General features: G+C 32.7%; 1 protein-coding gene across 1 annotated transcript in view; it reads left to right on the top strand.

The window, feature by feature from the left end:
- Window positions 1-2,034: 2,034 nt before the first annotated feature.
- Window positions 2,035-13,042, top strand: part of LOC128998313 (chaoptin-like) — a 28,914-nt gene continuing 17,906 nt past the window's right edge. Inside the window, exons 1-3 of the mRNA XM_054424401.1 lie at window positions 2,035-2,130; window positions 11,360-11,598; window positions 12,172-12,341. Coding sequence (XP_054280376.1) covers window positions 2,111-2,130; window positions 11,360-11,598; window positions 12,172-12,341 — 429 coding nt within the window. The 5' untranslated portion in view covers window positions 2,035-2,110. The remainder of the gene's footprint in view (window positions 2,131-11,359; window positions 11,599-12,171; window positions 12,342-13,042) is intronic.

Raw genomic sequence — 13,042 nt, 5'->3', positions numbered from 1 at the left:
TGAGGTCCCCATATATACACACTATAATATATATATATGTAATGTATGTGTGTGTCCGTTGTAAAAATCATCCGATCTTGATGAAATTTGGTATGAACGTGTAAACCCTAATTATTTATTTGATAGAGTTAGCGAACCATCCAGCATGATTGGACCTATGGGGTTTGATGGGGTAAAAATAGGTTTTCCTTATTTTTGACCCTCAAAACATAAAATTTCACAGTTTTTTTCTTTTAAGGATTTTTTAGAGATTACAGAAACAAATAGATTCAAGATTTAAGATTTATTTCGGCCATTAAGTTATTTACAATAGGCTTTGTCTAACATAACATGTTGAGCTAAAAATTATATTTCAGTCTTTTCCTGAAAAAATAAAACATATAAAATAATCCACTGCAAACCAAACATCAGCACTTCTGTCAAAATCTTCACAGAGCAAAACCATGCAAAATATAATTGTCAAACAAACATACCTTTCAGTAGACGTACATGACTTATTAAGCATTTAAGTTTTGTGCAGCCTTCATGGCATTAAAAAAATCCTCAAATTTGTAATATGGGTTCAACTCAAGCCAATTTCTCACAATAGATACAAATTTTGATTTCCTCTCTGGGAACGGACAATACCAGGGAGGGCATTGAAAAACCTAATACCTGTAACAGGAAAACAGTTTTGTGATTTACTTAATCTATTTCTACTTATATGTACAATTTGAGCAATTTCTGGTCATGTATGAGTGAACGTCCTTATTATATACAAGAACAGCCTCCATATCTTTAATTGCTATCAAACATTGATATACAGTATGTACACATTGACTACAGTCATGATCCGAAGTTCGGTAAATACAGGTTTGTGGTGCTCTATAAAATGAGTCTGACACATGACTCGAATTGCTCTTTTCTGAAGTAACAACACTTTCTTAGCATGTGAGGAGTGACCCCAGAGCCACGTACCATAGACAACATGTGCCTGAAAGAATGAGAAAAAAGCCAGCCTCAAGAAATGAAATGGCAATTCATGAGATAAGTTTCTTAAAAGGGAAATCACTCAATTGACAAACACAAATCTTACCAATAAAATCTTACCAAACACAGGTATCAAGGACAATATAATAATTTAGTATCTTGAAGTTTTCGTAAGATTATCAGCTCCTGGGAAATTTCAAAAAATTGTAAATATAAAATTCCCACTTTATTCTTATTGGGAATAAGTAAATTATTGTAGTTTGCATGTTTATGGATAGATTGAGCAAACCTGGAAAATTTTAATATTTTATACTTAGCTATTAAGCTATTTTATGTTTTACTAAAATCGCACTTTACCCTCCCTGTAGCAGCGAACCTATAGGTACTCGTTAAACCTAATGTTTAAATACATTTATGAAAATCAAAACAGGCAAATGGAAATTCGCTTAGTCTGCAGGTTTGCTGTGTGGCGAGGGTATTTATTTATTTACGGCAATGTGTCATTTTACATTTGAGTAAGTAGGAATACAATTTGCAGGTAGAGGTTTGGCAACAATAATCACTGCTATTTTATTAAACTAAAAGGTAACGAAACTATAAATAAAATAATATACATAGTCAGCACTACCATTGAGTATAAACCTAACTCAAGGCACAGAAAACGTACTACTATAGTAGTACGTTTTCTGTGCTCAAGGTTAGGTTTATACTCAATGGCACTACTAATATGCACGAACTATTACATGTTAAACCTATGCCTATGGTAAAATTAGAAAATATTAAATGTGTGCAAATACTTCAACACACGAATAAGAGCTACAGTACTTAGATAAATAGTTAATATGTTGTATTTAACATGGTTTTTAATGGTGCGTTTAGTGAATGAAAATTGGGGGATAATGTACTTAATTTGTTATAGGCATACTATTACTATAATATATAACTTTTCCACTGACATGTCCTTAGATATATGAACTAAGGCAAAAAAAGGTAAAGCCAATACCATATGTATGTTTGGTTGTCTGCAGCTGCCATTTCGAAATTTCTCTCAGTAGTTTTTGAGGTTAAGACTCGTAGGTAGGAAATAAAACAGAATAATGGGCTTTTCCTTTTCTAAACTGAGTGACTTTAACGTTAGAGAATGATGAATGTGTTTATTTGGTAAGTTAATTAGATTGACAATAATATCTTTGGTACCTGACTCAAATCAATAGTTTATATAAGTATATTGTCATCTTTTAAATAATCTTTTATTTTATATCTATTAGTTGAAGGTCCTTGGTACAGTATTGGATCAGCGTGAAACTGGCAATAGAACAGCAATAACCCATTCCACTTCTCCTACCGCCCCTCCGACGAATATACGTCACAGTAAAACGTCACAACAATGACGGCGTCACAGCAGGATTCGTCACAAAGCAGCTGACATAACCTCCAAAATATCAAGTGGCGGGAACTTTTTTTGGCGAAACACGGCAAAGATGGTGTTTGGCGGTACACGCACAGCGTTGATTATGAAGGTTGACTAATATGTATGTATAAAACTGTACAATACGCTGAATGAAATTAAACTACTATTTCATTATTTAGAGAATAAAGGACAATATTAAAGACGTTTGAGGTTATTTAAAGTAGTAACCACCCTCAATTTTTTCCAAATGATAAAATTATTAACTGACTACCATAAAAACCTATTGCAGGCATCTCCCCTTAAGTTTTTCTCTCGTTTTTCTTTTGATACATGTTAAACACATGGTTATGAACAAAAAATGACGTAGTATAGGTTAGCTCACTCTTTAGTAGTGAAGCTAAACAGCCTGGAATGGACTTCATGTGACCTCGGTTGCACGACGATGCTATTACTCAAATTTTTGTTTTATATGTCTATTTACATTATGTAGAGCATATTGCACAACACTAAGCACTTTTTAGCTAATTAAGTAGTTACCGCATCGATTTGAATCCAAATGAAAAATTACCTAAAATTACTATTTGACTACCATAAAAACCTATTGCTGGCAATTCCCCTTAAATTTTTCTTCAGTTTTTCTTTTGATACGCGTTAAACACATGGTTATGAACAAAAAATTACCTCTTCTAGGTTAGCCCACTCTTTAATAAGGTAGCTATGTATCCTGGAATGCACTTCGTGTGACCTCGGTTGCACGCCGATGCTATTACAAAAATGTATGTTCTAAATGTCTATTTACATTATTTATCTGGTATTGAACAATACTGGGCACTTTTAAGCTTATTAATGTAGAAATCACCTTGATATTAATACAAACTAATAAACTACCTAAAATTACTAATTATCGTAAAAACCTATTGCTGGCATCTCCTCTTAAATTTTTTTCTCGTTTTTCTTTTGATATGTGTTAAACACATTGTTATGAACATAAAATGACGTAGTATAGGTTAGCCCACTTTTTAGTAGTGTAGCTATGCAGCCTGGAATGGACCTCATAATAGAATAATAAATTACCATAAATTTCTATTGCTGGCCTATCCCTTTGGCACGATTTTCTTTATTCTTTCAAAATATGTTTATTACATCATTACGAACTAGAAAACACGTCGCCTAGGTTAGCCCACTCCTTTATAGTTGAGATAGGCCATTTTGATTGTAGCTGGTGTGACCTCGGTTCCATAAGAACCTAATGTACTAAAAATCAACTTTTTCGTTTATACAAGTTAGTTACACCTTAATAAACAATCCCTAACACCATTTCGATAAAAAATATTATTATTTATAAATTTAATGCATTATTTAAAATCTGCCTCAATAGAACAATAAATTACCATAAATTTCTATTGCTGGCCTATCCCTTTGGCACGATTTTCTTTATTCTTTCAAAATATGTTTATTACATCATTACAAACTAGAAAACATGTCGCTTATGTTAGCCCACTCCTTTATAGTTGAGATAGGCCATTTTGATTGTAGCTGGTGTGACCTCGGTTCCATAAGAACCTAATTTACTAAAACTCAACTTTTTTCGTTTATACATGTTAGTTACACCTTAATAAACAATACCTAACACCATTTCGATAAAAAAATGTTATTATTTATCAATTTAATGCATTATTTAAAATCTGCCTCAATAGAACAATAAATTACCATAAATTTCTATTGCTAGCCTATCCCTTTGGCACGATTTTCTTTATTCTTTCAAAATATGTTTATTACATCATTACGAACTAGAAAACACGTCGCCTAGGTTAGCCCACTCCTTTATAGTTGAGATAGGCCATTTTGATTGTAGCTGGTGTGACCTCGGTTCCATAAGAACCTAATTTACTAAAAATCAACTTTTTCGTTTATACATGTTAGTTACACCTTAATAAACAATCCCTAACACCATTTCGATAAAAAATATTATTATTTATCAATTTAATGCATTATTTAAAATCTGCCTCAATAGAACAATAAATTACCATAAATTTCTATTGCTGGCCTATCCCTTTGGCACGATTTTCTTTATTCTTTCAAAATATGTTTATTACATCATTACGAACTAGAAAACACGTCGCTTATGTTAGCCCACTCCTTTATAGTTGAGATAGGCCATTTTGATTGTAGCTGGTGTGACCTCGGTTCCATAAGAACCTAATTTACTAAAACTCAACTTTTTTCGTTTATACATGTTAGTTACACCTTAATAAACCATACCTAACACCATTTCGATAAAAAATATTATTATTTATCAATTTAATACATTATTTAAAATCTGCCTCAATAGAACAATAAATTACCATAAATTTCTATTGCTGGCCTATCCCTTTGGCACGATTTTCTTTATTCTTTCAAAATATGTTTATTACATCATTACGAACTAGAAAACACGTCGCTTATGTTAGCCCACTCCTTTATAGTTGAGATAGGCCATTTTGATTGTAGCTGGTGTGACCTCGGTTCCATAAGAACCTAATTTACTAAAACTCAACTTTTTTCGTTTATACATGTTAGTTACACCTTAATAAACCATACCTAACACCATTTCGATAAAAAATATTATTATTTATCAATTTAATACATTATTTAAAATCTGCCTCAATAGAACAATAAATTACCATAAATTTCTATTGCTGGCCTATTCCTTTGGCACGATTTTCTTTATTCTTTCAAAATATGTTTATTACATCATTACGAACTAGAAAACACGTCGCTTATGTTAGCCCACTCCTTTATAGTTGAGATAGGCCATTTTGATTGTAGCTGGTGTGACCTCGGTTCCATAACGACCTAATTTACTAAAACTCAACTTTTTTCGTTTATGAACATAAACTCTATGAACATAAAATGACGTAGCCTAGGTTAGCCCACTCTTTAGTAGTGTTGCTATGTAGCCTGGAATTGACCTCATGTGGCCTCGGTTGCACGACGACGCTATTACACAACTTAATGTTTTATATGTCTTTTTACATTATTTAGCTGGTATTGAACAATAGTAGGCACCTTTTAGCTTATTGAAGAAGAAACTACCTCGATTTTAATCCAAAATTAAAAAATTACCTAAAATTACTAACTGATTACCATAAAAACCTATTGCTGGCATCTCCTCTTAAATTTTTTCTTGTTTTTCTTTTGATATGTGTTAAACACATTGTTATGAACATAAAATGACGTGTTATAGGTTAGCCCACTTTTTAGTAGTGTTGCTATGCAACCTGGAATGGACCTCATGTGACCTCGGTTGCACGACGACGCTATGACACAAATTAATGTTTTATATGTCTATTTTCATTATTTAGAGGGTAATGATTAATACTTAGCAGTTTTTAGCTAATTAAAGTAGTAACAACCTTGATTTTTACCTTAATTGAAAATTTGCCTAAAATACTAACTGACTACCATAAAAACCTATTGCTGGCATCTCCTCTTAAATTTTTTTCTCGTGTTTCTTTTGATATGTGTTAAACACATTGTTATGAACAACAAATGACGTAGCCTAGGTTAGCCCACTCCTTAGTAGTGTTGCTATACAGCCTGGAATGGACCTCATGTGACCTCGGTTGCACTACGACGCTATTACACAAATTAAAGTTTTATATGTATATTTACATTATTTAGATGGTATTGATCAATACAAGGCACTTTTAAGCTTATTAAAGTAGAAACCACCTTGATTGTAATCCTAATGAAAAAATACCTAAAATTACTAAATCTGACTACAATAAAAACCTATTGCTGGCATCTCCTCTTAAATTTTTTTCTCGTGTTTCTTTTGATATGTGTTAAACACATTGTTATGAACAACAAATGACGTCATTTGTTGTTCATAACAATGTGTTTAACACATATCAAAAGAAACACGAGAAAAAAATTTAAGAGGAGATGCCAGCAATAGGTTTTTATGGTAATCAGTTAGTAATTTTAGTTAATTTTTCAATTTAGGTTAAAATCAGGGTGGTTACCACTTTAATTAGCTAAAAACTGCTTAGTATTGTTCATTACCCTCTAAATAATGTAAATAGACATATAAAACAAAAATTTGAGTAATAGCATCGTCGTGCAACCGAGGTCACATGAAGTCCATTCCAGGCTGTTTAGCTACACTACTAAAGAGTGAGCTAACCTATACTACGTCATTTTTTGTTCATAACCATGTGTTTAACAAATATCAAAAGAAAAATTAGAAAAAAAGTTAACAGGAGATGCCAGCAATAGGTTTTTGTGGTAGCCAGTTAGTAATTTTAGGTAATTTTTTAATTTTGGATTAAAATCGAGGTAGTTTCTTCTTCAATAAGCTAAAAGGTGCCTACTATTGTTCAATACCAGCTAAATAATGTAAAAAGACATATAAAACATTAAGTTGTGTAATAGCGTCGTCGTGCAACCGAGGCCACATGAGGTCAATTCCAGGCTACATAGCAACACTACTAAAGAGTGGGCTAACCTAGGCTACGTCATTTTATGTTCATAGAGTTTATGTTCATAAACGAAAAAAGTTGAGTTTTAGTAAATTAGGTCGTTATGGAACCGAGGTCACACCAGCTACAATCAAAATGGCCTATCTCAACTATAAAGGAGTGGGCTAACCTAGGCGACGTGTTTTCTAGTTCGTAATGATGTAATAAACATATTTTGAAAGAATAAAGAAAATCGTGCCAAAGGGATAGGCCAGCAATAGAAATTTATGGTAATTTATTGTTCTATTGAGGCAGATTTTAAATAATGCATTAAATTGATAAATAATAATATTTTTTATCGAAATGGTGTTAGGGTTTGTTTATTAAGGTGTAACTAACATGTATAAACGAAAAAGTTGATTTTTAGTAAATTAGGTTCTTATGGAATCGAGGTCACACCAGCTACAATCAAAATGGCCTATCTCAACTATAAAGGAGTGGGCTAACCTAGGCGACGTGTTTTCTAGTTCGTAATGATGTAATAAACATATTTTGAAAGAATAAAGAAAATCGTGCCAAAGGGATAGGCCAGCAATAGAAATTTATGGTAATTTATTGTTCTATTGAGGCAGATTTTAAATAATGCATTAAATTGATAAATAATAATATTTTTTATCGAAATGGTGTTAGGTATTGTTTATAAAGGTGTAACTAACATGTATAAACGAAAAAAGTTGAGTTTTAGTAAATTAGGTTCTTATGGATCTGAGGTCACACCAGCTACAATCAAAATGGCCTATCTCAACTATAAAGGAGTGGGCTAACATAAGCGACATGTTTTCTAGTTCGTAATGATGTAATAAACATATTTTGAAAGAATAAAGAAAATCGTGCCAAAGGGATAGGCCAGCAATAGAAATTTATGGTAATTTATTGTTCTATTGAGGCAGATTTTAAATAATGCATTAAATTGATAAATAATAATATTTTTTATCGAAATGGTGTTAGGTATTGTTTATAAAGGTGTAACTAACATGTATAAACGAAAAAAGTTGAGTTTTAGTAAATTAGGTTCTTATGGAACCGAGGTCACACCAGCTACAATCAAAATGGCCTATCTCAACTATAAAGGAGTGGGCTAACATAAGCGACATGTTTTCTAGTTCGTAATGATGTAATAAACATATTTTGAAAGAATAAAGAAAATCGTGCCAAAGGGATAGGCCAGCAATAGAAATTTATGGTAATTTATTGTTCTATTGAGGCAGATTTTAAATAATGCATTAAATTGATAAATAATAATATTTTTTATCGAAATGGTGTTAGGTATTGTTTATAAAGGTGTAACTAACATGTATAAACGAAAAAAGTTGAGTTTTAGTAAATTAGGTTCTTATGGAACCGAGGTCACACCAGCTACAATCAAAATGGCCTATCTCAACTATAAAGGAGTGGGCTAACATAAGCGACATGTTTTCTAGTTCGTAATGATGTAATAAACATATTTTGAAAGAATAAAGAAAATCGTGCCAAAGGGATAGGCCAGCAATAGAAATTTATGGTAATTTATTGTTCTATTGAGGCAGATTTTAAATAATGCATTAAATTGATAAATAATAATATTTTTTATCGAAATGGTGTTAGGTATTGTTTATAAAGGTGTAACTAACATGTATAAACGAAAAAAGTTGAGTTTTAGTAAATTAGGTTCTTATGGAACCGAGGTCACACCAGCTACAATCAAAATGGCCTATCTCAACTATAAAGGAGTGGGCTAACATAAGCGACATGTTTTCTAGTTTGTAATGATGTAATAAACATATTTTGAAAGAATAAAGAAAATCGTGCCAAAGGGATAGGCCAGCAATAGAAATTTATGGTAATTTATTGTTCTATTGAGGCAGATTTTAAATAATGCATTAAATTTATAAATAATAATATTTTTTATCGAAATGGTGTTAGGGATTGTTTATAAAGGTGTAACTAACTTGTATAAACGAAAAAGTTGATTTTTAGTACATTAGGTTCTTATGGAACCGAGGTCACACCAGCTACAATCAAAATGGCCTATCTCAACTATAAAGGAGTGGGCTAACCTAGGCGACGTGTTTTCTAGTTCGTAATGATGTAATAAACATATTTTGAAAGAATAAAGAAAATCGTGCCAAAGGGATAGGCCAGCAATAGAAATTTATGGTAATTTATTATTCTATTATGAGGTCCATTCCAGGCTGCATAGCTACACTACTAAAAAGTGGGCTAACCTATACTACGTCATTTTATGTTCATAACAATGTGTTTAACACATATCAAAAGAAAAACGAGAAAAAAATTTAAGAGGAGATGCCAGCAATAGGTTTTTACGATAATTAGTAATTTTAGGTAGTTTATTAGTTTGTATTAATATCAAGGTGATTTCTACATTAATAAGCTTAAAAGTGCCCAGTATTGTTCAATACCAGATAAATAATGTAAATAGACATTTAGAACATACATTTTTGTAATAGCATCGGCGTGCAACCGAGGTAACACGAAGTGCATTCCAGGATACATAGCTACCTTATTAAAGAGTGGGCTAACCTAGAAGAGGCAATTTTTTGTTCATAACCATGTGTTTAACGCGTATCAAAAGAAAAACTGAAGAAAAATTTAAGGGGAATTGCCAGCAATAGGTTTTTATGGTAGTCAAATAGTAATTTTAGGTAATTTTTCATTTGGATTCAAATCGATGCGGTAACTACTTAATTAGCTAAAAAGTGCTTAGTGTTGTGCAATATGCTCTACATAATGTAAATAGACATATAAAACATGAATTTTAGTAATAGCGTCGTCGTGCAATCAAGGTCACATGAAGTGCATTCCAGGCTACATAGCTACACTAGTAAAGAGTGGGCTAACCTTGAATACGTCATTTTTTGTTCATAACCATGTGTTTAACATGTATCAAAAGAAAAACGAGAGAAAAACTTAAGGGGAGATGCCAGCAATAGGTTTTTATGGTAGTCAGTTAATAATTTTATCATTTGGAAAAAATTGAGGGTGGTTACTACTTTAAATAACCTCAAACGTCTTTAATATTGTCCTTTATTCTCTAAATAATGAAATAGTAGTTTAATTTCATTCAGCGTATTGTACAGTTTTATACATACATATTAGTCAACCTTCATAATCAACGCTGTGCGTGTACCGCCAAACACCATCTTTGCCGTGTTTCGCCAAAAAAAGTTCCCGCCACTTGATATTTTGGAGGTTATGTCAGCTGCTTTGTGACGAATCCTGCTGTGACGCCATCATTGTTGTGACGTTTTACTGTGACGTATATTCGTCGGAGGGGCGGTAGGAGAAGTGGAATGGGTTATTGCTGTTCTATTGCCAGTTTCACGCTGATCAGTATTGGACTATTGGTCCTCCTTATCAAATCACATTCTCTTTTCAAGGTATAAATTTACCGATAGTAGATAGTTTACTGTAGTGTTTTATATTAAAACTGTTATGACTAGTGGTCACAATTATATTTTCAAAGTTTGGATAGGCTAACAAAGAAACAAGCGTAGGCCTATATGGCTAGGCTTACATTAGGCCTATCCTGTGAAAATTTTAACTATAGGTAATCTCTTAAGGTCTAATATAAATGAGCCTCTCACATGTACTTCATACTAATTATGTCATAAAAAGGTAGGCTAAATGCAAACAGCCTCACAGTTGTGAGTCCTTGGATTGGATGATAACTAGAAAGAAGCCCTTTTGCATCTTAAAGCCAATGCTAGATATAGCCCTAGAAGTTTGGAGAAAGCATATTACTTGTAGGTTAAACAGTCTAAATGCAAACAGCCTCACAGTTTGTGAGTCCTTGGATTGGTTGATTACTGGAAAGAAGCCTTTTTGCATCTTAAAGCCAATGCTAGATATAGACCTAGAAGTTTGGAGAAAGCAGATTACTTGTAGGTTAAACACTTGTAGTGTTAAGCCTTCAACCGTTCGCTACTGCAATAGTACTAAATGTTTCATTCATATGGGCCAGCGAGCACATATGCGTTCTTGCAATTCAATTCGTTCTTGCAAAGTCAAAATTTGATAACGTTAGGTTATAATCTTGCATTATGAAATCAGGAGCTAACAGCTTATTTGTCGCCTATGGCTCACTGTATCATTCTCTCGATGGTACAGCACAGTTGCAGGCTACCTAGTTGTGCAATAGACTTGCATCTCAACCCAATCGTTATATTTAACAGTTAATCACTTGATTTTTAAAAGATGTTTAAGTAGAAGCAACACATACCGTGTTTGCCTAAGGTAAAATTTAGTTATTGTTAACTCAGCAGGGAGAAAAAGTTGTTAGATAGGCTAAGTAATTGTTAATAGGCTACTGTAACTTTTTCCAATAAACTGGAATAGCAACCCAAGAAGCCTCTGTTTTAAGTTGTAGTTGATAGGTTTGAGAGTGAACTCTGCCCCAATCAATAACATCATAAATAATACTATATATTTTTCATTACTTTAATTCTAAGCCAGTAATGCAGAATGATACCTTTTCTAGGCCTGTGCTGGTGACGTTGTTCTCATTGTCGCTGGCAGGCTACATTCCGCCAGGACCTCGATATCCGTGTCCGCAACAACCACAGTTCCTCTACCCGTGCTCATGTGTCGCTGGCTCAGACGCTGGTTTGTACGTCGTCTGCACAAAGACTAACCTCGCATCACTCTCCATCGGCCTAGCCAACCTTGGAAGTTTAAATGTGCCGATAGAAGAGTTAACCATAACATCTAGTAACTTTGGTTAGTATTGTGGATGAAGATTTTATTAAATATTTGGATATTTAGTATAGGCAACTTTTAAACCATGTTTTTAAAAACTCCATTAAACATTTTCTCAATTGATAACTGACAACATTTTAATGGCCAAATCTAGTGATTTGGAACCAATTGAATTTGTGCTGTTAGCATGATTTAAAGTAGACCTATGTTTTAGCAAGGTAAGAAAATATAAGAAAAGCAAAGATTCATTTAGGCCTACTGATATTTTCTAAAAATTATAAGGTTTTAAAATCAATATAATCTTAAAGGAATAAGCTAGGATTATTTTGATTTCATGTTTAACAATGTTTCAAGGCCAAAAACTTTATTAAAGTCCGTGGTCTTGTAGTAAGAGAAACATGATAAATGGCATTCTCTTGCTTTTCTTTTCTTGAAAATAATGTATTCTTTACCCCCCCAAATGCTACACTCAGAGCCAACCCTTATAACATTCCCACAATGGAAATTCACAATTACTCTACATCCAACAAACAGCTGTTACAAAACCTATAATGTTGGAGTTACTACATTGTAAAATTTCTAATTTGACTTCAGCCCATCTCTACGGGGATCTGCTGTATCCGTTGAAGGTCCGAATACTGAAGATCTCAGACACACCAATCAGAACAATCGAACCTTTCTCATTCCTTGGAGTGAACCGAACGTTGCAAGAGCTCCACATCGTCAACTCCGCTCTAGAAGACTTCCCAAAACAAGCCTTTAAGGTAAATATATCAACACTATCTTAAGGCTCATTTACAACTTGGCAATTAAACCCAGATTCCTAAAACTACACAAGTTCGTGTGTCCCAAATGAGTCAACTACGCTTATGAAAACCAAGTCTTCTTCATCTTAAGTACTATTAAATACTACTAACTTAAGTAATATTAAGTTAAGAGCTTAATACAGTATTACTTTAAGTAAAATAGGTTAAAACGTTTTTTACATACATTGTCTTTCACATAGGTCTACAAATAGAATAAAGATCACTGGTACTGTACTGAGTATAATACAAGATTCAAACACTTCATAAAACCGGTTCAACATAGATTTAAAATCTTTCGTTTATCTCTACACTATAAGGGGAAAAAGATTTATAACAAATAACAAGCTATAGCCTAACTTAATATCATTGACTGCTAATAAAATTTACAAATCTTTTGGGCAGACATGAAATGTTTTGTTATGAAATTTATATTGAATATCAATACAGAACACTTATTCAGTAAAAAAAAAATGTATATAAATATAAACTTAGGAGGAAGTGACGTCATCTAATCATGGGATGCCGACCATGAGCATATCGTCGTGATGATATCGTTATATCATCTTGTTATATCTATATCTTGTTATATCTATACCTTGTTATTTCTTATATCTTTTTATATCTTATATCTTTCTGTTATCATTGTTAATCTATTTATT

This window comes from Macrosteles quadrilineatus, unplaced genomic scaffold (assembly GCF_028750875.1).
Source record: "Macrosteles quadrilineatus isolate MER2022 unplaced genomic scaffold, UCM_ALF_1.0 Scaffold_7__1_contigs__length_78375512, whole genome shotgun sequence".
NCBI classification, from domain to species: domain Eukaryota; kingdom Metazoa; phylum Arthropoda; class Insecta; order Hemiptera; family Cicadellidae; genus Macrosteles; species Macrosteles quadrilineatus.
The sequence above is the reverse complement of the archived record's forward strand: the minus strand, read 5'-3'. Positions and strand labels throughout refer to the sequence as shown.